Raw genomic sequence first — 24470 nt, forward strand, 5'->3', positions numbered from 1 at the left:
CTTTCGTGGATCCTCCTCCGCCATCCCCTCGAGCGGCGCCGAAGACAGTGAGCCTCGTCCAATTGGGCGGCCGGCGCCGCAGCAGCAGCTCCCCCAGGCCTGCCCCCTAGCGGGCGCTTGGCGAAGGCGCGGCTCGGGCGTCTCCCGCCGGCAGCTTGGCTCCTCGCTGGGCTCCGGGAGATGGGCAGCTGGCGGCCTCGGCTGCGGAGCTCCGCGCGTGGCCAGCCCTGCCCTGCTGCTGCCCGCTGACTGAGCCGCTGCCCGGCTGGCTTCCCCGCCGGCGGCGATGAAATTCCCGGGCTCGGTGCTGGTGTCGCTCTTCCTCTTCGTGGCCGAGACGGCGCTGGCGCTGTACCTGAGCAGCACCTACCGCTCGGCGGGCGACCGCATCTGGCAGTCGCTGACGCTGCTCTTCGCGCTGCTGCCCTGCGTGCTGGTCCAGTTCAGCCTCGTCTTCATCCACCGAGACCTCAGCAAGGACAGGCCGCTGGTGCTGCTCCTGCACATCCTGCAGCTGGGACCCCTCGTCAGGTGGGTGGGGGGCGTGGGCCCCGATCCCCGCAGGTGCTCCTGCAGGGGAAGGACCGCCCAGGCGGAGAGGGCTGGCCGGGGGCGGAAAGGGGGTCAGGGGAGGGGTCGCCGCCCCAGTTGCGCTGGAAGAGCAACGCCCCACAATGGCTGTCAGACATCTCAGAATGCTGGACACACACTCGAGAGTGTCTGAATTGGGGACCAGTTCCAGCCTTATTATTTTTTTAAAATAAAAAGAGCTGATCGCTTCAATGGCGGATTCTATGCAGAGAGATCTGGATAGGGAATTGTGACCATTAAGATAGCGCAAGAGCTCTCTGTTGGGTCAGATGTGCAGGACAATGGACCGTTTTGTTTATAGTGAAATAAAGGTGTTGGGGTTTTTGTGTGTGTTAAGCTGTTTGCTGCATCCATCAGGACATGGTCTGCTTTTATATGCTTGGAAATATCCCTCCCTCCCCATGTATGCTAATGGTTCTGTACTGTGTGCGGTTAAGGGTCTGTGATGCTTCCTATCTGCACAGCTGCCTGCTCCGGTTTTGCCTGTGAGCAATAACTGGCAGAGAAGCATGCCTGCGTTTGGTCACAGGCACGCCCATCTGTAGAGTGTGCTTCTGGAATTGGAATAAGGGAGGCAGTGGTGAGAGAGCCGGTCTTGAGAATATAACAGGTTCACACATCTTGAGGAGTCTCTACCTTTTGGGCTGAGTGAAAATATTTCAGCTTGTGAGTAAGACTAAATAAAGGGGAAGGAGGCTGAGTTTCTTGTGGACCACACACACAGTTGCTCTTTGAAAATTGAAGCAGAAGAAACTGTGGATGTTTCAAATCTATTTTTATCTACTGAAAATATTTATAACCTCCTCTTCAGACACCTTGTTTTTTGTTAACATAATAACAACGTAATAATGCCAAAATCAAACTGCTTTGATTTTATTATTATTTTTTAAAATATCCACACACACATCATCATCATCCTGGAAGCAATTTGCCATTTTCAAGTCTCTCTCTCTCTCTCTCTCTTTCACCACCCAGAGGTAAATTGTGTTGCTTCAGCATGTATTGTTTCAGCAAGTATTTTCCTAACAAATTATTCTATCGTTTCCTTTCTGTTTTTGTTGTTTTGAATTTCAGGGAGGTAACTGTGATGGTCGGTTGCAGCAAAAAAAGAGAGAAAAGCTTATGGCATAATAAAAATGTCTTAGTCTTTAAGATGCCTTAAGACTTAAATTGCTTTTGTTACCCTTTATTGCTCTCTGAATATATCATATCTCAACTTTTATGACATTGTAAGCCAACCAGAAAGGCAGGTTATGCACTTTAACAGAAATAAATAAATTTGATAAATCATTAACTATTGGGCAGTTATCCCTTCAAGCAAAGAAGCATGAGCAGTATCAAGTTTCTTACCAGTTTGTTCCTGAAGCCAAATTGTACATGCAAATCAAACACCAAATTGGGGGGGGGGGAGCAGAGGGAGGGATAACATAGCAATGTTTTACAGGGCCTAATATCCAAAACTTTTCTAATATTATGGATGTATGCCATCACCTGCCAGCAATCCCCTCCTTGCTTTCTAAATAAAAGGTGGGGTATAAATGCAATGTTAATAATAAAGTAACTTCCAAGAGTAAGTCCATATACACAGCTGCACATAAGGAGCCTGAACCGGAAGCATTTAGTAGTACTGCACCAGAGCAATCGTTCCATGGTTTCTCAATTGGCCATGGTGATTGTAGGAACTCTTGACATAGGGAAAGCCAGTTAAGTGAATTAGCCATCAGGTTTACACATCTTATTTATACACTATTATACTATGTGTTTCTGATGCACAATAATAATGATTGAAATGTTATTATACAACAATAATACATATTAACTTCCTAAGCAGGCTGCAGAATGTCATTCCTTAAATGTTCTCAAGAGCAATTTGGGCAGGGACCTGTCAAGAATGTGTTCTCCATAGGACACCATACAGTAGTCCTTTCTGTGATTATGTGGAGTTGTGTACAGCTTAGTGCAACACAATTATTCCATCAGCAAAAGGATCTCTACCTGCGTAATGGAATGTTCTTCCCCTCTTCTCCCTTTGCAAGTGGACATCTTTGTGCTGGTGAGTCATGGTAGTTGAGTTCCACCCATGAATTTCAGAATCCTAAGAATGAGCTAAAGGGGTGTTTCACATGCCCACCTTAACTTCTTTCTAATCAGAGATCCTACTTAAAAGCAATTGTGAAATTCAGAAGAGTTATGTTAAAGCAACATCTACTCTTTTTTGCATTCAAATGTTATGCCTACTCTCTCTATATATAATTAGTTTTTCAACATATCATTTTCAACAATAATTAATTTTTATATCTTATACAGTTTTTTTCTACTTCACATCAATAACATCTGAAAATTTTCCAATCTATTCACTTAATTTACATTTCTTACTTCCACTATTACATTTAAATCTCATAACTAATATCTCAACTTTGCAATGTTTCATATATTTCTTCTTACAAAACTTCTTTTAGTCCTACTAGCATAATTTGTTGATTACAGTTGCTCTTCAAATAATTCATATATTTCTTCCGATCTTCTGTGAATCTCTGGTCCCGCAGGTTTCAAATCCTTCCTGTCATTTTATCTAATTCTGCGTAGTCCATTAATTTTGTCTGCCATTCTTCTTTCATCGGGATTTCTTCTTGCTTCCATTTCTGAACTAAGAATACTCTTGCCGCTATTGTTACATATAAAAACAATTTAACATCTTGCCCATTAATGTCCTCACCTATAATACCAAGTAAAAATGCTTCTGATTTTTTTAAAAAATGTATCTTTTTCATCTCATTATATATCATTTCCCAGAAGTTTTTTTACTTTCTTACATTCCCACCACATATGATAAAATGTTCCTTCTTTTTCCAACATTTATTATTTATCTTATACATTTTAGCTAATTTCACAGGTGTAATATACCATCTATAAAGCAACATCTACTCTTGTCCATTTCCCCCCACAGGTGCGTGGAGGTTTTTTATATTTACTTTCATGCAGGCAGAATAGAGGAGCCTTATGTCAGCATCACCAAGAAGAGGCAGATGCCAAAAGATGGACATTCGGAAGAAGTTGAGAAGGAAGTGGGCCAAGCTGAGGGCAAGCTGTTTACACACAGATCTGCGTTTAGTCGGGCATCGGTGATCCAAGCTTTCCTAGGCTCTGCACCACAGCTGACGCTTCAGCTGTACATATGTGTCCTCCAGCAGGAGATGACGGCAGCCAGAAGTATGTATAATTGGTACATTTTTCAGTATTCCATTTTGGTGAGTGTTTAGAGATAGGGATTATGGGTAAGTAATAGCTATACCCTCTCACTTAATGTGCTATTTAGGAAACCAGATGCAGGTGGAAATGGTTAATGACCTACTTTATGGTTGTTTTGGCACCAAGTGAAGAATTATTAAAATTCCCCCAGCCCTTTTCAAAATCTGTGCTTTTAGTGTTCTGAATCTCTGTGTATGTGCTGTAAACATATATTTATTTGCTTTTACTCTACTCCTATTTGGAAATGTGTGCCCCAGAAATCTTTTGGATGCAATTTGATATTTAATGTGGGCTATTACGTTTTTGATTGTACTACTGCCATTTTTGTGCTGAAAGCCAACCAGAGGAAAACGTTATTGAGTAGCTTTACATAAATATAGCAAATAAATTAAGCAGACTGTCTCTCTACTAAGAGTTACAGACTAGGTTATAAGAAGCGGAAAGCCCTTCTACAAATTATAGCAGGGAGAAGAGAACTCCCAAATTCTGTCAGCCCCAGCCAGCATGGGCAAAGGTCAGAGATGAGGGAACTGTGGTCCAGCAACACCTGGATATAACAGGTTCCCCATCCCTAGGGATGCAATTTTCCCCCAGTGCTTAATTCATAAAAGTAGAAACAATGAGACCAAGACTCCCCTCTCTGTAATATCTCATCCCTAATCTTAGCTGCTTGGAGCATACTAACAGGACGTCTTAGAAGAAGAAGAGGAGGAGTTTGGATCTGATATCCCACTTTATCACTACCCAAAGGAGTCTCAAAGCGGCTAACATTCACCTTTCCCTCCCCCCCCCCACAACAAACACTCTGTGAGGTAAGGCTGAGAGACTTCAGAGAAGTGTGACTAGTCCAAGGTTACCCAGCAGCTGCATGTGGAGGAGCGAGGAATCGAACCCGGTTCCCCAGATTATGAGTCCCCCGCTCTTAACCACTACACCACACTTAACCCAGGAGTAGACAAGGTTTACCTCACCTGGGCCGGTTCACTCCAGAGATCTCTCCGTGGGCTGGACTGCACACACACCCACGATTTCCGGCATCTGCGTGCATGCAGATGCAATTTTCAGTGTCATGGAGGCGAGTCCTTGTGCTGGGGGGCGGGGGGACTCACCAAGCGGGTGGCTCAGTTTGGGGGTGGCTTGTAGGCCGTTTAAATGACCCCCGTGGGCTGCTTGTGGCCCATGGGCCTTAGGTTGTCAACCCCTGTCTTAGCCTTTTTCAAACGTTAACAAACTTATATGGACACACACTGCTGGCTACTTGATTTTTAAAACTATGTTTAAAATTTTTGCTTGCAGTGATGCTTGGGGAGGAGTCACTAAGAATGCTGTTGTTGCAAACGAGCAAAGAGCGTAATTTTGTCTCGCATCAGAAATACATATAATATAGTAAACCGTTCCAGATCTACATTGGGGCATCTGGATATAGAGACAACTTCTTGTGACACATTCTATGCGAAAATTAATTCAAAGGAGCAGCTTGAAGACACCCAGAGTTACAAGAGTATATGTGTGGGAAATCCTATTAGAGGTCTGAAATTAACTTTAGCACTTTCAGACTCATGTCCAGAGATTAATTGCTTTAAAGTTAAACAAGTCTCAGGAGTACATTGAAATAGCAGTGAATGTGGCCCTGAAAGATTAATAAACCAAAAATCCTGATGACCGCAGACAAGTGGATGGTTGCTAAGTATTAAATTAAAATAAATGGAGCAGTTGTGGTGAGCTAGTCACTCAACTGGTCTTGCATTCCCCCCCCTCCCCCGGGCAGTGTAAGTAGATTTAGATAAAGCACATAAAGTTGAAGGTGACTCATGCCCTATTGTAATAGCCAATCGTGTACATCTGCTCTGTGTCAGCCTTTGGTCCATCTAACTCAACATTGCCCACGCTGTCTGGCAGCAGGGTTTCAGACAGGAAGTCTTTCCCAAGCCTACCCAAAGATGCCAGGGATTGAAGAACCTGGGACCTTCTACATGCGACAGCCGTTTCCTCGAGATGCATAAATTCTCATACATACATTTGGAACCTGCATATCTTGCAGTGCAAGCATCCTCTTCATGGGCAACGTAAAAATTCAGAAACCAAGAGTGTGGATCACTCACACACCCACTTCTTTGGAACTTCCAGTTATCGTGCAAAATGGATTTGGGCTGCCACATAATGTGTAAATTGGCATTTTCATTCTCTGCTGGGCAACCAACTGAGCATCTAGCAAACACTTTCCTTTCAGAAACTAATATGAAATAACTAGATCCAATTTCCTTTTTTCCATTGGAAATTGCTGAGGGTTCTAGGCCTGAAGTTCCCCATACCTGCATTGCATAAAATGAGACAACTGCGGTACCTCAGAGAGCAGGCACTGGGGGGGGGCACATAATCTGCATCCCCAGCTACTGTTTTCTTTCTTCACTGGCCCACCTACCCAGATTGTATGTAGCTCTTCAGAGACATACCCTGCCTTCCTTCTCCCCACTGCAACCTCCCCTCCCCTCCATTTACTCCTTTCCTCCCCCCTGAGTGGTTATGGCCAGAAAATGTATGATATGGAAAGCTAGCTGTAGGTAAGCAGTTTGGGGTCTCTGCATGGGAAATCGCCCAGGAACCAATGTATGCTATCTTGAGTTCTGTCATGGAGGTGAGGTGGGCTAGAAATGCAATGTGATCCAGTTGAGACTTTGGTCTTGCTACAAAACAGTGAAATGCTCTAGGATGCTGGCATTACTGTATTTTATTATTTATTTTTATCTATTAGATTTATGTACCACCCTTCAAGGTGGTTCACAAGAAAAAAAATACAAGATAAAAGCACAAATAAATAGTCAAAACAGAAACAAAATAATAGAAAAAGATTGCTGAGTCCTGAGTTCCCTCTGTGACCCCGTGACACCCTGTTTTTATTTGTTTAAATCTACGGAATTCCTGTTTTAATATGATTTTATACTACTGTTTTATGTTTGTTTTAATGATACTGTTTATTGTATATATATAGAGAGAGAGAGAGAGAGGGAGGTTAAATCTTGCCACCCTCCTAAATCTCTCATCACACACACACAAATTATTTTTTAAGGTTAAGAATTTAAGGTCCTAAATTCAGAAGGGCTTCAGAATTGCGCCTCTTCTGATAATTTGGCTCTTCTGCTATACTCATAATTTATTTCATTTGTTCCGTTTAGTTTTGAGTGTGTGGTCAGTTGCCAGTCTTTAGCAAGTATGGAGCAAAGTGTGAAATTTTCACTGACACAGTCGAAAGAAGGTAACTTAGCAGGATGTGCAGAAATTCAGGATTCCTTTGTGCAAGTCAGTCAGGTTGACCGGCCTCCCTGGTGGAGAGGCTGTCGCAGGGCTGCAGCAATGGGACAAGGGCGGGAACCTGCACCTGCCAAGACTCCCTCAACGGAAGAGCCGCTGAGGGCACGGGAACCCTCCCTTCTGTGGCCCTCGCCAGAGCAGCAGGCTGAGGAGAAAACAGCATCTCCTCTTTCTCTCCCAGCCACTGGTGGAGGATTTGCTGGAAAGAGGCTGAGGAATGGGGTGCTGTAAGCCCCTGCTTCCTGTCTGAGCCTTGGCTAGGAGTGTGAGGAGGACAGAAGGAGTGATTTGCCTATTCCTGCAGCTTTAGTGGCAGGTGGAGGGGCCAAGTTTCACTCCCCTGCCATACCTTAAAAAGGAGGCATGTTTGGTTTCGTTATTGTAATGTGTCATTATGATGGTATAGTTTGCTTCTTGAGGAATTGCAACTCGCCATACAATTCCACTTCCAGGTGTGGCCCTCAGGCTGTTCTAGTGTGTCTCCAATCACCCTGACTGCAAAGCCTTGGCACAGTCCCTGACGCCGCCCCAACCAAGGGACAGCCCTGTGCTGCTGCCTTGCTTGGTTGCTCCTTTGATGTATGGTTTGAGTAATAATGGGAGTTGTAATCTGAAATAATCTCCACCTGACATAGCTATGGGAAGGTAACAAAGCAGTTTCTGGCAGGATATCGCTGAAATGAATGGTCTGGAACAAGTCCAGTATTGGTTTTAAAATACATTGAAAAACCAGTTTGAGTGGCAAAAGAAATCCAGTACTTGCATTAAAAAAAAAAAGACCTCCAAGTGTGTGTTTTTCAAAAAAAAAAAAATCCAAATACCTGCAAAGCAACAGTTTAAAAAAAACCCACACAATCCAAGCATTAAGACTTCATCACAATAATATCCCTGTTCTTCACTCCACTGAAAGATAATTGCTGTAGGTAGATATATTTGGAGCACCTGAATGACAAGTGAAATACATTCTTGCAAGGTCTTGTTATTCTGTGAAAGCACTTGCACATTTTTTCCCATAACAAGTCAAGGACCCATATTTTAGGAGAAAGCAAGCATTAGATATGAATGGGCTAGACTCAACATGTTGATCTAATTTCATTCACATTGCAACAGGATAATCCAAAGAGAGTAGACTCAAAAATGCAGTGTATGTGGAACACTATATTAGATTGTGTTGAGCTTGGTGACAAATTTCATGAGTATGGGTCATCATTCAAAGCTCTACCCACACACAGGCACCCCAAATACTGTGATGGTTAGTATTGTGTCATTCATCTCTCTCCCTGCCACGCTGTTTGCCCATTCAGTGCAAAGCACCTCAAAGGATGTAATTAAGATGTGGAGAACCAGAGGATGCGGCAGAGACACCCCTCTTGATTGCAACACCCTGCCTGAATTTAAAATAAAATCCTGAGGGAATTGGGCATCTGAGTGTTGCCCACAGTTTGAATCCCAGGAAGCCAACTGGCATGTATTACTCCAGGCTTCCTCAACCTCGGCCCTCCAGATGTTTCTGACCTACAACTTCCATGATCCCTAGCTAGCAGGGCCAGTGGTCAGGGATGATGGGAATTGTAGTCGCAAAACATCTGGAGGGCTGAGGTTGAAGAAGCCTGTATTACTCATTGAAGTAAAAACATTTGTGCCTGTGGAAGGGGGAACTGAGTTAAGACAGTCACCCTCTGTTTATTAAGATGGGAAGCATCCCAGAAGGTCCTGGCTCAACGCCTATCTCAACTACAGAATTAAGAAGTTGCTATCATTTCTTTTTTAGCTGTGGCCCCTCCCCCAAGTGGGCAAAACAGGAATAACACAGTTTTATTGAATGAGGAATAGTGAAATGCTGCAAGTTAGCACTTTGCACGCTTAAAGCTCAGTGACTGAATGCCTTGAGTTTGCTCTTGCAGCAAATTCAGTACAGCTGCTGAGACTTGAATAGCTTTGTGGTTTGTACCTGATGCTGATGAGAATGCTGGAGTTTCTCTCAAGGCCCAACATGCTAAAATATTGTCCTGGAGCTGCCATGCTCACGGTGTGAACATAATAGTTCAAGAAAAGCCTTTAGCACAGGTCCAAGGAGCATGCATGCATTTGATTTTTTTTTTATTAAATATTTATTAAGTTTTCACAAATTATATAAAGACAAAACAAAGCATCAATACAAACAAGCACAAATCAAACAGAAACAAGTATAATTTCATTCCCTTATTTTCAAAAACCTTACTTCCCCGACTTCCTCACACCTTCCCTTACTGTATTCCAATTTCTAATCAAAGTTCAGCAAATCCTTTCCTTTAATCCTGTTTAGATCTTTACCTTTCTTTTCTTTTTCATACCCATTACAGCTAGTAACCACATAGTTTCTAAACCAACATCGTTTCAACATTCATTAATTTTACAGTATTTTTAAAGATAGTCCTTAAATTTCTTCCAATCTTTTTTCGCCGTCTCTCTTCCCTGGTCTCGGATTCTGTCGGTCATTTCTGCTAGTCCCATATAGTCGAGCATGCATGCATTTGAGGGCCGCAGTTCATTTCTCAGTGTTTCTACATGGTTTAGGCACATGGACTAGGAAAAGTGTGTACTGGGATAGTGCTTAAGAAGATAATATAAGCCACATCAGTTTAGGCCACTTGAGTCAGCCACTTCCAATGAAAGCATGTTCCTGCCGTACGATGCTCTCTGGCTGCTTTCAGAAACGTTGATTGCCTTCTCTTTCCTCAGGCATCTTCATGGTCCTTTCTCTCCTGTCAATCGTCTATGGAGCACTACGATGCAACATCCTGGCCATTAAGATTAAGTATGACGATTACGACATCAGCGTGAAGCCTGCTGCCTACCTCTGCATCTTCCTCTGGAGAAGCTTTGAGATTGCCACTAGGGTGATAGTCCTGGTCCTCTTCAGCTCTGTCCTTCAAATCTGGATCCTCCCAGTGGTGCTAGTGAATTTCTTTGCTTTTTTCTTTCACCCGTGGATTCTCTTCTGGCAAAGTAAGTGCACTTTGCCGGAAAATATAGAGAAGGCTTTGAGCAAAGTGGGCACTGCCATTGTCTTGTGCCTTCTCACTTTCCTGTATGCCGGTATTAATATGTTTTGCTGGTCAGCTGTGCAGCTGAAGTTGAATGATTCCGACTTAATTGACAAATCCCAAAACTGGTACAGGCTGGCTTTATATTACATTGTGAGGTTCCTTGAGAATGCTTTTCTCTTGCTGATGTGGTATATGTACAAGACTGATGTCTACACGTATGTATGTGCCCCTTTGCTGGTCTTACAGTTGCTGATTGGCTATTGCATAGCTGTTCTTTTTATGCTCGTGTTCTATCAGTTTTGCCACCCATGCAAAAAACTTTTCTCCTCCAATATTTCAGAAGGATTGGCACTGTGTTTCAAGTTGTTTTGCTATGTATGCAAACCTCTTGCATCCAGCAACTCTGGGGAAAAGGCAGACTTGAAGACCCCAGACGATACTGTTGACGATGCCCAGGACAGCTGCAAGGCAAATGAATCCTATAATGGAAATGCCCACCAAAGTGTTTCGTCCAATGCCTAGAACTGCTGTCAAGGAGCCACCGCTCTCAAGACTTGCTTATTTTAGCCCCTGGGTCTGGAAACCTTTCTGGGAAACTTCCCAATGGTGGGCGGGTCCAGAGAAAAAAGTGGGCGGAGCAGCAAATGTAAATTTTACCTTTGTACAGTACGCTAGTTTCTTCACATACTCCTCTCTCCTTCCTAAATCCAGGTAAGCCAGAGGCACAATCAGAGTTCAAGGGCACATTCCTGCCAAGCAAAAACATTCGAGGTGGGTGTGACTTGGGAGGGTGTGTGGCTTGGGGAGAGTCCCAAATTTCAGGCAGAGAGACCTGGAGGGCCACATATTTGGGCCTCAGGTTGCCACCCCTGGTTTGGGTGGTTTAGAAAGAAGGATGCACTCTGATTTTCCCTCTGACCGCCATGGCAGGAGGCACATTTAAGTCCTAGCATTGCAGTGCTGGTATGGTAGTTCAGTGTGTGAAGATACTTGGGATTTTAACTGTTGGAAACAGACAGCACCCCTTTATGGATGGGATGCTCCACTGCATCTTGACTTTAGATCAGGGATTTTTAACCTTTGTCTGGGTGGACCTCTGCAAGCCATGAAACAAAAGGCAAGGCAATGACAAAGTGGCTGACTCAAGGAACTTCTTATTTCATGCAAGGACCGAAATCGATCAGTGAAAAGGAGCGTTCAAAACCTCACAGGTTAACAATGTGCTTTAAAGTTTTATACAAACTGTGCTCCTTCACCTGCCACCGAGTGCCGAATTTATCTAGGTTACATATGACATGATCTCATCCTGACTGCGTGCATTTGAACTGGGAGCTTCTGAATCCATAATGGAAAGTGATAAAATAACTTGCTGCTGATTCAGGCCTTGGCCCCGTCCTGTCAATTTTTCCTTCAAAGTGCCACAAGTGTTGATTCTCTCCAAACAGTTTAAACACTTGGTTTTTAGGTTTGCTTCTATTGTTGGATTCTGATTGTCTTGGTCAATTACATTTCTGCTTTGTATGATGCTAAGAAAGCTTTGGTGAATGTAGCAATAGTTAAGGAAGCATTTAGTCAATGAAAATTTTAGCAATGTCTTGCAGTTGATATCCACTCTTTTACATGAATATTTCCAAATGTTTCCATTAAGTCAAACCTACTGATATTACTGAAATTACTGATATTACTAGAATTATTACATTAAAGTGATTAGGTCTCCAAAGCAGTGGCCAAGTTGGCAGAGTGGATTTCGACGTTGAGCATGGGAGGACCTGATCCAAAAGCCAGTGAGCTGCAAAAACCATTGGGCGGGTTTTGAACAAATAATTATATTTGACTGTTTACTGGGTTTGCATCTTGCCTTTCTTCTAAATTTCTCAAAGTGATGATTTGCAGGCTGGTCTTATGCATGTTTACTTGGAAGTAAGTCTTACTTTGTTCAATGAGGCTTATTCCCAGGAAAGTGTACTCCCAAGAGAGAACTGAAGTCTTAACCTCCCAATAATTTTGACTGGTCAAGAGTATCTTTTCCAAGGCTACATCAGTGCTGGCCAGGATCAGTCCGACTCCCAAGATCAACACTCTACTTACCCCACAAGGTTACTGTGAGGATAAATGAAGTAAGAATTGTAAAGCAACTTAATACACCGAACCAGTTCTATAGAAATGTTTAAATAATATTTAAAATGACCTTTGCCACCGCAGTGCCGACAATAGTTGGCACCATGGTAGCTGAAATCCATGGTGCAATTAGCTGGTGCAAGGTGGAGTCATCGTTTCTTGCTTCTGGTTTTTATTGAAACACACAAAAAAGTTGCCAAGTTCTACAACCGAGCAGTATATAAATTTTATAAAATGAATTAAGTGTGTTTGAACAGTGCAGCCATGTTACAGCAGGATACAGCAGGGGGCAAGTTTTAGCGTGAATTAGCATGACAAATGTGTATCTTTATCTTTTTATACAAAATATAATACGGTCACATGTAGCAAACTCCCCCTCCTTGATATTCTTATTTTTAAAAAAGAAAAAGAAATAACACCTGGTGGTTATTTCTTTTATATCTGGAAAGCTGATTTGTTCCCAGAATAAAATAATTAGTCTCTAAAGAGAAAATGCTGTATGGGTGTTTGTAATTTACCTTCTTTGAGTTTTGAGTTGGGAGGGGAGGGCAACGCATCACTTGGAATGCAGAATGTTATAGTCAGAGGAGAAGTTAGTTGAGCTGTTGGTGATTTTATTTATTATTTGCACTTCCTTATTTTATTTATTTATACAAGTATTCCTATACTGGCCTTATAGGCTGCCCGTTGTAAATTATCCTAGAGTGGGTTACAAAAATGTCACAATTAAAACAAGCGCAAGGCCAGAAAACCAGTAAACTAACCAATATCAAAACAGCAGCACAGAACAGCAGTGCAGTAGGGAATATATCCACTAAACCAAAAGGCCTGAGTAATGGGATGTGCCTTGACCAATAGTTGAAAGGCATACAATGATGGCACAAGATGGAGAACATGTATTCTTCTACTTGGGGGACCATCACAAAGAAGGCTGTCTCATGCTCTGCTGCCCAGCCAATCACAGAGGGTGGCGGCACTACCAGCTATCCCCTCCGGTTCTCCCTAGGCAGGGTGATGGAGGTGCTCCTTCAGATATTTGGGGCCCCCCCAAGTTGTTTAGGGCTTTATACAGCAGTATTCAGACCTTGGTAGCAAATTGGCAATGAATTTTGTCAGTTAGAGAAGGAGAAAGGAACAAGGATTGGCTGGGAAGCAATGGGTTTAGAGATTTCTAGTGCTTATCACATTCGTCTTAGATCTCATTTTACTATGGATTTGTTTTAGCACTAATCTGAAGCATACTTTAAGCACCATATGACTGTGGCACAGTTAATTCAATTTTATTATATTTTTGGCCAAGAAATTAATTTATCAAACATAACACCTGAGAACGCATCTCTGAGAATATTTAACCGTGTTAGAAGGCTTAAATAATCTTCATGCCTCTGTGCTGCTATTTAAGTGAATATCTGATAGTTGTTAAAACTGAAGGGAAAGTAAAAGAGATAAATTTGTAAGAATTCTGGCTAGCACATATTTTACCTTCACGTTAGAAACCAATAGCATTTGTAAGCAAGAGTATCATACACACAAGTTAAGTACCTCAATTTCAGTTAGGTCCGCTTCATAAATGGGGATTTTCCTATGCTTGGATCATCTTTAAGTAGAAAAACTGTTGCATATGAAATGCTCAAGTCTCTCAAATAGGAGGTACTGAGGGTCAAACAGGTGAGTCATACATGTCAAGATGTGTTTGGCCAATGTGCTTTGTGTTTTCCCTGTTGCACTGGTCAGATTTTTTTTACTGGTTCAATCTGACACCAAGATTTGAACATAATACCAAACCATAAGTTGGTTCTATGAGGTCAAGCCTGGATGAAGTCTCAGACTTGTGTGCTCCATCCTTCCCTCCCCTACTGATTAACTGGTTACTAACTGGTTTTCAGCAATCCATCATTTGGCATCATATTCATGCCAGCATACTGTGCCCATTAAAACCTATCACAGGCCTCCTCTTAGGATTCAAGAATCATATAAATAAATAGAAATTCCAAGTTATAAAGCACAAGAGTTAAAAATCAGTGCTTTATTCAGGGAGTGACATTAGGGAGTGACATTATCATGAAGAGTGATGGTAAATATTAAGCCTGACTTCTCCATATAGCTTTTCATAATGTTAACACTACAAAAACAAAAATCCAAAGGTTATGTGTTACATCTGTGCCTCTCATACCTCAGTCTCCTAGGCTGACAGAAACAAATTGAATTTAAGGCGCTAAAGGCCAATGAGAAACACACTCCTCAGTAATCAAAATGCAGTTTCAAGCTTCCAGATGACTATAATGAAGATTAATTGAAAAATGATTGCTTTACAGGAGTTCAAATTTAGGCATTGCACCATCTTAATGGGTTTTTTTTGGGGGGGGGGTTAGTGTCTTTACAGCAACATCACAAGAACAGGTATAATAATCTCCAGTGCACAGAACTCCAACTAAATGTGACATTTAGTTATACAAACAACAGAACCTTGTAAAGCAAAGTCCAAGGTAACTTTAAACAAATAAGGTTTCCCTGCCGATGGACTGTTGCTGTCACATGGCAACTGTGAGTTCTGCTCTGAGCCTGGAAACAAAAAATATACTATATGCTTTATTCAAAATGTTTAAAATCTGCTTTCCCCCATAAGTCCCAGTGTTAGAGCTCATAAAGCTGCCATCAGGATCTCCTGAATGTTGTTCTGTCTCCTTAATCGGTTCATTTGCCCCCCCACCCCCGCTAACTTGAGCTCTCAGGTATGCTTCAGCGAGTATCGTTTCCTTTCTGCATATTTCAGCATAGTGGGCACTATTGTCTTCATTTGTGCAAACTGAAGTCCAGACCCAATTCTGACACACAATCTTGCATACCTCCCAAGTATGATCTGTAGAATCTGGCTGCCAGACTTGTCCTTGATCCTCCAGATATTCCAATATGTTTGGTTGGCATTTGTGCCTTTAATAAGTGGGGGAAAGCAATCTCTGTTCCATGTTTAAAATGTGTGCAGCCCCTGTCCCTATCTTGCTGTTCACCAATGGCACTCTTTCTTCTTGCCTGGCGTGGAAACACATTACAATCTCCTCCTGCAATTTGTAGGTCCTGTTTCCTTTTCTTTTGTGTTCCTCCCCACCCCCTCCCTGCTCTAGCCATTTGGTTTCTTATAAATCATTTATGGGAACTCAGCCAGGTTAAAGATTGAGGGCTCACTGCTTTCTTCCTGTGTGTCTTATTGAGGTAGCAGGGCGTGCTTGAAATTCTAAAAGCAAACAAAAAGGGGACACATTGTATATGAATTAGTAGGGAGAGCAGGAGAGAGGGGAAATGGTAAGACATTACACGATATACTGGTACATCTGATCAGCAGCATTGTAAATTTCAGTGCTGGGTTTGCTTAAACTCATGCAGCCTATTGCCAAAACCTCACCAATTGTCAAACTGTTCTTCTTGACTGCTTCTGATCATGTACTTTATTTATGCATGATCTACCTTAAAACTCTACTTATTTTCTAGGTCAGGCTGTAATCAACTTTTTTTTACTAAATGCAAACACAAATACATGGCACACATTTTACCTCTGAAATGTGTATTTTCTTCAGTATTCTCCTTTAACATAATCTGGATTCAAGGAGGTGTGATAGTGAAGACTGACCTCTCTGTGTGGACTAGGGGTGAGTGAATTTGTCAATTTCAGTTTTTCTTAGTTTCTCATTTTCCCACTCTGGAGTTCAGTTCTCTGCATTTTCGCATCAGTTTTTTATATATATTTGTAGAGACCTCATGAAAATTCATGAGTTTTAGTGTGACTTTCTTCTAATATACACATTTCTGCTCAATATGTGCATATTTGCAAAGCAGTTTTCCCAAATGGAATGCACTGTTGTGTGCTGTTTTAATATCTGCATTTTTGAACACATGACTTGACCAGAGAATTGCATTGCAAAATTCAGGAAAGTGCAAATATTCTTTTGGAATATTATGTAGATTTGCCTTTGAATGCAAACTGAATCCTATTTCTCCTTATCCCTAGTGTAGATAGAGGCAAGGAGGAGCTGGAGTCAAATCTGAAAAGATTGTCTGTGGATACAGGAAAACTCTGGTTTTACATAACCAGAGAAAGAAAAGGAGGGGAAATTCTAAATGAACCAAAATCTTGGCAATACCCCTCTGACAGGCATTTTCATATGATCAAAGTGTTGCAAAATCAATGTGATTTTTCCATTTGTTACACAAAACTTTCAACCACCACATCTCATTTGTTAGATGGGGGAACTTTCTGATGAATAGGTTTATGACTGTTACACATGATATGCTGCTCTCTGGACTATGAGGGAGTGGCTTCCATGCAGACAGAGCTGGAAAGAGGTGGGAACAAGAAATAAGCACATTCTTTGACATACATCAAACTTGATCATTGCATTCCAATGAAGAGTCAGTGTGGTGTAGTGGTTAGAGTGTTGGACTAGGACCTGGGAGAGGAGAGTTTAAAACCCAATTCAGTCATGAAGCTTGCTGGGTGGCCTTGGGCCAGTCTAACCTACCTCACTGGGTTGTTGTGTAGCACCCTGCTTGTGGTTAACGCTTAGCTGGAATGAAATATTCAACGCAGCAACAGAGAAATTAAAATAATAATTTATTTGTCAGACAAATAAATGAGAGGCTCAGTGGTATATGGTTACCAAGCTCTGGCCTGCCTCCTGCCATTATGGCCAGCACTTATATTCCCTTAATCCAGCCCCCTTTGCTCCTCCTGGGGCTGCCTCTGTTCAATCAGCCTGGTTGGATTTCCTATTGGCTGATTGCTATAACTAATCACAAAAAGATACACCCATATCCTCCTATCCTTATAAGGGAGACAAAGAGCTATATATTTGACATATAAGTAATAATATATCTTACATGGAATCTTAATTACCAGCTCACCTCTTGCCCTATTGCCTTCTAAAACAAATGTTTAATCTTACATTTTTATGTTCAACAGATGTCAAGGATCTTGAGTTCACATCAACATTGAAAGATCTCCTTCATTTGAGGGTCTTTTAAACAAATGCCTGACAACTATATATCAGAAGTGTTCGATGGCGTCTCCTGTCTGGCAAGGGGGGGCTAGGCTCATTTGCCCCTCTGGTCTCCTATTGCAATATGACTCTATGAATCTAGCATTTCTTAAATCCTTTGCATAATTACATTTAAGCCAATATATTTAAGCTAATATATTTCATACATTATCATATATAGCTTTTTAGAAGGATAAATCTCCTCAAAGTAAAAGGAAGGAACAGTTTACAGCCTCAAAATAAAAAGTGAAGAAAAAGTCTCTTCCCCTGTTTACACTCCCCCCCTTCTCCAGCCAGTTGTTTTTCAAAACCATTTGCTCTTGGCCTTTCAACCTTAGGAAGAAGATATGGCTCATTTTACTGGGAGGCACATTGGTATTATTTTACTATTTACCCATTCTTAATAGTGTTTTTTCAGCCTTGGGGCAGCATATGTAATTTCCCATCAATGGGGCCCTCTTGTCTTAGGAGAAAACCTCTTGCCAAGGTTTTTTTCTGCCTGGCATGAAACCTTTGAAAATCTAAGCCCATTTAATTTAGGAACCTGATCAAGATATAAGCCAATATAAGTCTTGATTAAAAATGCAGTCTATATTCAGATGCCACATTCCCCCCTTTCAAGCTCAAGGACCTTGCTTACCAAGCGTCCTTGATAGCTTGATCATCATATTCCTGAGGTAAAGCTCTGTATAGGGCCATGATATGAGGTAGAGTTTCATTCGAAATCATCTTGCTAATTGTACTTCTAAAACATGAGATGATACATGGCACCATACATAAAACCATTATTACTACCGTCAAGAAAAACAAGCAAGACAATAATATCCCTTTGAGTCCCGCAACATTAGGTAACCAATTGGTGAGCCATCCCATATCCCATCCTTCCCATGTTTATACTTGGACATGTGCTATATTCTCCATCTTTGTAGCCAACACACGGATTGCCTCACCATTATCAGAAATGTTAAAGCAACAGGCATTCCCTGTCAAGTTCAAGACTCCACATAGGCCTCCCTGCCTGGCAAGTACATAATCCATTCCCATTTTCAGCTGCATAATGGCGGCTCTACTTTCATCCAACTGTTGTGCAATAAGTCTCAAACTCTGGGCCGTTGCATTGGTTACAAGTTCCACTACTGCTTGCAATCGAATTATTCTGTTTAGTTTATAAATAGGATCCCGTGCCCCTTGTATGAGCTCACCAGGATTCCAGGAGGCAGGATCATAATAGGCTATAATGCGCTCTGGCGGCCAATCATCAGTACCGCTCCAACTTTGGGTACTTCCTCCTGCTATACGAGAAATATCAGCATTCCTTCGTGTTCGCTTAGCTGAACTAGTGGGCATAATCCACATTGGTGGTAATACCCATCCCAGGAAACAAGTCCCACTCCATTTGGAAGGGAGTTTCTTGTATGCCCATTCTCCACATATCCACCACAACCATCGGGTCTGAGGTTTTTGGTACTTGGAGTACAGAAGGCGAAAATATCAAAAGAGGTAGAGAGTTCACAGTGCAGTATGTTAGATTGCCTTTTTCTGTCACAGTTATGTTCCACACCACTTTCCATGCATAAATAAAAGGAGGTGCACAGGGCAAGGTATTCCGAGTTCGATACGTAGTACCGTTTGCCCAGGTTTGACTATTCTTAATATAATCCCAAGTATAGTGGCAATGAGAAGAGCCTATCATGGTAGGGTCAGCTGCATCTGATGATTTATGCACACAGATTTCCCCTTGCACAGGTATAACTCGTATTGGTTTAGTTGAGTTCCAACCGGGGAAATTCTGTACTTCTGTTTGGTGTGGCATTTCGCTTACCATACCAATGGCACTTAATGGTATTGGTAATAAGGGCATACCTCCCTCTGAATCATCTGGCCCAAGAGAGCAAACAAGGCAATTAGTCCTATTTGCAACATTGGCTATCATCTCAGCTAAGCCTACCCACATATTGTGGTCATGGCGGAATCCATATTTAGCAAATTTGGTCAGATTCATGGACCCTTCCCCTTCCCAAGGGATCAGGATTAATAATAAAATCATGTTGATGTCTAGCATATGCATTCCTTCCACAAAAGATTACCTTATTGTGATAGCAAATAATTATTAGTCCCAATATAATTCCCCCAGTGACAGAAATGGGGAACCACCAAGACCAAAACATATATCCCAAGGATCCCCAATGTGTAATATCACTTATAATTGTTCCACAAGGGGGCAGTCAATCAATTGTATAAGAGAATCTTCCCGTTCACAATTGCTGGTTTAGACGCTCCTCAAGCTTCAGGCGTGCGCAGGTCAGCCAGCTTCCAGGTTGTGGCTGCAGCAGGCCGGTCGTCAAATGTTGCCCGTGACCTAACCCGCTCCCGGTAGGGCTAGATACAGGGGTTTTTGGAGAGAGTCAGTTTTAAAGGATTAGAGGGGTCACCTTTGCATGTCCAACTGCCTTCAGACTTCTTTAAACGAGAGTGATGAATCCAGGGGGTCACCTCAGCTACCTTCACCGCTGTTAGAATAGAGAGCAGGACGGTGTAAGGTCCACGCCACTTAGGTGCAAGTGGATCACGTTTCCACTCTTTCACCCATATGCTATGCCAGTCTGGAGCTGATGAATCGGCTTGGCAATGCTGCACGGCGTGTGCTTGAGGGCCCACCTGTTAAGAAAAAAAAAACAAACAAACACGGGAGAGAGACAAAAACACGGGAGAGATTGCACTTGTCCCTGTGTCACATGGTCTCCTATTTGTTTGAGGTCAGTTGGAATATCCTGAACAAAGGAGGGCGGCCTCCCATACAGGAGCTCAAAAGGTGACAACTTAAGTCTTTTTGTGGGTGCGCACCGAACACGAAACAGTGTTATGGGTCAGCAAGCACATGGGGATATTAAAGCAGCCTGTGCTTTTCCTTTGCAGGCTTGGCACAGCCCGGCCTGGTCCCTGGGGTGCAGGGCCGTAAGAGATGGAGGCAGGCTGGGCCCTCTCCCTCCTGGGTGAAGCACCTGCCGGAAGCCTCGTGGCAATCATCCCCCCCCCGGGGGCACACGCAACAGACACTGGGGCCAACGGAGCGTGGTGGGTTAGGGTGGCAAATGCCTCTCTGAGCTCCGCAGAAAAGCTGAACTTGCACCAGAGCCGCCTCTGACCCACATAATGGGCTATTGCCAGCTTGTATTTTAGGGAGCTGGTTTCTTGTTTTCAGCCTTGCAGCAGCAGTACCCGACTGCACACACTTAATGTGATCTCACAACAATCCTAGGAGGTAGGCCATGGTTATTCCCATTGTAGAAGAGAGGAGAAACGGAGTGATATAATGCCAGCAGTAGTATAAATATGTCCCCATACATGCACCATACAAATAAAGAGTGGACACATAGTCCTACAGATACAACCGACCCTTTGAGGGTGACCAAACTGTTGATGCGGCCCCCCGATGAATTTGAGTTTGACACCCCTGCTTTAGACATATTAGTGGGCTTCTGGCATGCCCTGCAGATGCCTTGCACAAGCGTCTGGCGGTAGGTAGTAAGCCTGGCCAGGTGAATTGCATTGTTTGGATCCCAATTAGGATCTTCCAAGGGAAAGTTGTCCTGGAGATGATGGTCAATATTATAAATATTTCCCACTCTGGCCTGCTCACGCAAATATATCTGTGCCTTTTCAATTATGTCTCTCCTTTCCTCAGTGGTGAAAAGAGTATTCAGGAGCTGGCGACAATCTGTCCAAATAGGACTATTACTATTGAGGTCACCAAGTCCATCATAGCCTGAGGTTTTTCTGCGAAAGATGGGGTGTTTTCCAATTCATCAGATCTGTAGTTGTGAATGGAATACATTGCAGGGTCGAAGTTCGAGGTGGCCGTGGTCCAGGTTGCCCATTAACCAGCACAGGCTCCTCAAGTGCATCAAATACTCTTCTAAGAGGGGCTACTACGTGACCTTTTTCTTCACTTTGCTCTAGGGGCCTCAAATCATAGGGGATGGTATTTGTCCCAAGGCGTTCTTTTAGCAGCTTTATACGCCTGGCTGTATTGCTTGCTGACCGATTAAGGTCTCCCTGTAACTTCTGTAATAATTCTCTAGGACTTGGATGTACAGGGGTTTGGGGTAGGCAATCAGTTGTTCCACTAAAAGAGACTGTAGATGGAGTTCTACTGGGACTCACAGGTGGAATAACCACTTCTGCTTGGGCTTCATTATAGGACTCCAATGCCTCCTGAAGATATTTATCATAATCTATCAAGGAATCAAGCTCTGTGACTCCACTCCCATTATTCATTCCAGTTTCTTGCCTTGGGGTTACAACTGGTGGAGTGTTTGGATTAGGCTCCCTTCGATGTGGAGCATAGGGGGGAGGTGGAAGCACCTCTTCCTCTGGTCCCTCAAAAATGGGTTTAAGTTTATTTGGCAAGATTCCTTTCCTAGCTTCGGCTTTTACAGCCAATAATTTGCATCGTTGGACTTTGCATTCCCTTATCCATGGAGGATTTTTTTTTTTTATTTAATGTGCTCAGCCAGGAATCTATATATGAAAATTGTTCTGGGCACCCTCCAGTTTCTTTGGTGATGTTAGACCAAAGTTTGCTTACTAAATTTATATCAAAGGTTCCCTGGGATGGCCATCCAGTACTTTGTTTTGGCTACCCTAATTCACATAACGTTCTCAAGCGCTCTGGCGTCATTTTGACTCCATATGCCCCTGAGAAGGCTTTCTTAAAATTATTTAACATACATTCAAGAGGTGTATTTCCCCCTTTGAACCCCCAACTCCCATTGTATGGCCCTGTGAAGTATCCACTCAGTCACTCACACACACGCCTTACTGGGAAACGAAGTAGTACTCACTCCACACTTAGGTCAGCTACACATTGTACTTTCTCACACATGCAATGCACTAGATACTTCAACCACACTCTACCTCCCAATCTTCCCTTTGCCCTACACCAGATCACCATCTGATGTACCCAGCCACCTAGCGTACTCAGTTCCCCTTTACTGAGACGCAGAAGTTTGATCAGGACTTCTCTTCCTCCCAATTAATTGGAGGGCCAAAACCCCTTAGTGCACTTACCCTTAGCTGGTTGCCTGTTTATTTCTCTGGTCCCCCCCGGTCCGTCGCCGTCAGTGGGCAGGGTATCAGACAGACGAGACTTCTGCGTTCCCCCTGGAAAAATTTACCAGTGCGCGCTGGGAAGCAGTTTAGAGATCCTCTCTCTTGTACCCTGTCCAATAGGGCGAAGGGGCTGCGTTCCAGCAGACCACTTATCCGAGTCGCAGGCACCATAAAATGTAGCACCCTGCTTGTGGTTAACGCTTAGCTGGAATGAAATATTCAACGCAGCAACAGAGAAATTAAAATAATAATTTATTTGTCAGACAAATAAATGAGAGGCTCAGTGGTATATGGTTACCAAGCTCTGGCCTGCCTCCTGCCATTATGGCCAGCACTTATATTCCCTTAATCCAGCCCCCTTTGCTCCTCCTGGGGCTGCCTCTGTTCAATCAGCCTGGTTGGATTTCCTATTGGCTGATTGCTATAACTAATCACAAAAAGATACACCCATATCCTCCTATCCTTATAAGGGAGACAAAGAGCTATATATTTGACATATAAGTAATAATATATCTTACATGGAATCTTAATTACCAGCTCACCTCTTGCCCTATTGCCTTCTAAAACAAATGTTTAATCTTACATTTTTATGTTCAACAGATGTCAAGGATCTTGAGTTCACATCAACATTGAAAGATCTCCTTCATTTGAGGGTCTTTTAAACAAATGCCTGACAACTATATATCAGAAGTGTTCGATGGCGTCTCCTGTCTGGCAAGGGGGGGCTAGGCTCATTTGCCCCTCTGGTCTCCTATTGCAATATGACTCTATGAATCTAGCATTTCTTAAATCCTTTGCATAATTACATTTAAGCCAATATATTTAAGCTAATATATTTCATACATTATCATATATAGCTTTTTAGAAGGATAAATCTCCTCAAAGTAAAAGGAAGGAACAGTTTACAGCCTCAAAATAAAAAGTGAAGAAAAAGTCTCTTCCCCTGTTTACACTCCCCCCCTTCTCCAGCCAGTTGTTTTTCAAAACCATTTGCTCTTGGCCTTTCAACCTTAGGAAGAAGATATGGCTCATTTTACTGGGAGGCACATTGGTATTATTTTACTATTTACCCATTCTTAATAGTGTTTTTTCAGCCTTGGGGCAGCATATGTAATTTCCCATCAATGGGGCCCTCTTGTCTTAGGAGAAAACCTCTTGCCAAGGTTTTTTTCTGCCTGGCATGAAACCTTTGAAAATCTAAGCCCATTTAATTTAGGAACCTGATCAAGATATAAGCCAATATAAGTCTTGATTAAAAATGCAGTCTATATTCAGATGCCACAGTTGTAGGATAAAACAGGAAGTAGGAGAACCATGTAGACCACCTCAATCTCCCTAGGGTGGAAATGCAGTACATTAAAAATATATTTATTTGAAGCAAATTCCATTGATTTTACTAGAACTAACTTCTGAGCCTGTTTATTTCAGAAGCACTCTTTTGACAACCAATCTAGTATAAATTAATAAATTCATGATTTCAATTTTATTCCATACTGAAGTAGAAAACAATATTTTGATGGGCAGGCTTTGGATTTAAGACCGCAAGCTTATGGGGCTTATGTGTTGCCCCTAAGAGTTGTACGGTGCCTATCAATTTTAGGTGCTCTAATAATAACAAATGTTAAATTGACACGAGAAAGCATTTCAAGCATTGTCTGAAACGAGAGTGATATTTTTAGTTGGCAGCTTAGTTTCTGCCATCTGGCTTTCTTTTTCCAGCTCTGTGGTGTGTGACTCTGTTCTGCTGTCGTCTTGTCTGAGAGAGAGAGAGAGAGAGAGAGAGAGAGAGAGAGAGAGAAGTCAATGTGATGGTGACTCCCTGATGAACACAGTAACATACAGCTAGAAACAAGGAGAGCTGTCTTGGAGAAAGGCAGTGTGCTCTGCTGCCTCCCATCCCCTGCCCACTGCCCTGAAACTTCGGTTCTTGTTGAATACCCTGTAGTTCCAACCATGCATGTAGACCAGTGGAGGGCAGTGCAGAGTAGAACCATGCAGCAAAATGAGGATAGGTAGCAAATCATTTAATGAG

The 24470-nt window shown here is 42.6% G+C and overlaps 1 protein-coding gene and 1 long non-coding RNA gene across 3 annotated transcripts; both read left to right on the forward strand.

Moving 5' to 3' along the window:
* Window positions 1-145: 145 nt before the first annotated feature.
* Window positions 146-12789, forward strand: XK (X-linked Kx blood group antigen, Kell and VPS13A binding protein). 2 transcript variants are annotated; one of them, XR_014167862.1, is made up of 4 exons: window positions 146-531; window positions 3539-3801; window positions 9871-10968; window positions 11009-12789. XR_014167862.1 is itself a non-coding variant. In XM_081908997.1 (3 exons), exons 1-3 carry the CDS (start codon window positions 287-289, stop codon window positions 10698-10700), a joined length of 1338 nt encoding a protein of 445 aa, XP_081765123.1. In that variant the 5' UTR covers window positions 146-286; the 3' UTR covers window positions 10701-12789. The 2 variants fall into 2 exon arrangements, 1 of the variants encoding a protein (XP_081765123.1); XM_081908997.1 differs by having other exon boundaries at window positions 9871-12789.
* A 98-nt stretch (window positions 12790-12887) lies between these two features.
* On the forward strand, window positions 12888-16384 carry LOC309368729. The gene is made up of 2 exons (XR_014167913.1): window positions 12888-13964; window positions 14483-16384. It is a non-coding gene; the product is annotated as an uncharacterized lncRNA (long non-coding RNA).
* The last annotated feature ends 8086 nt before the right edge of the window (window positions 16385-24470 follow it).

Source organism: Podarcis melisellensis (genome assembly GCF_964234715.1).
Source record: "Podarcis melisellensis genome assembly, chromosome: 4".
Taxonomy (NCBI): Eukaryota; Metazoa; Chordata; class Lepidosauria; order Squamata; family Lacertidae; genus Podarcis; species Podarcis melisellensis.

Coding starts and splice junctions, on each gene's coding strand:
- XK (XM_081908997.1), top strand. CDS start 287: ATGAAATTCCCGGGCTCGGTGCTGGTGTCGCTCTTCCTCTTCGTGGCC. Junction 532..3,538: donor CAGCTGGGACCCCTCGTCAG/GTGGGTGGGGGG, acceptor TTCCCCCCACAG/GTGCGTGGAGGTTTTTTATA. Junction 3,802..9,870: donor GGAGATGACGGCAGCCAGAA/GTATGTATAATT, acceptor CTCTTTCCTCAG/GCATCTTCATGGTCCTTTCT.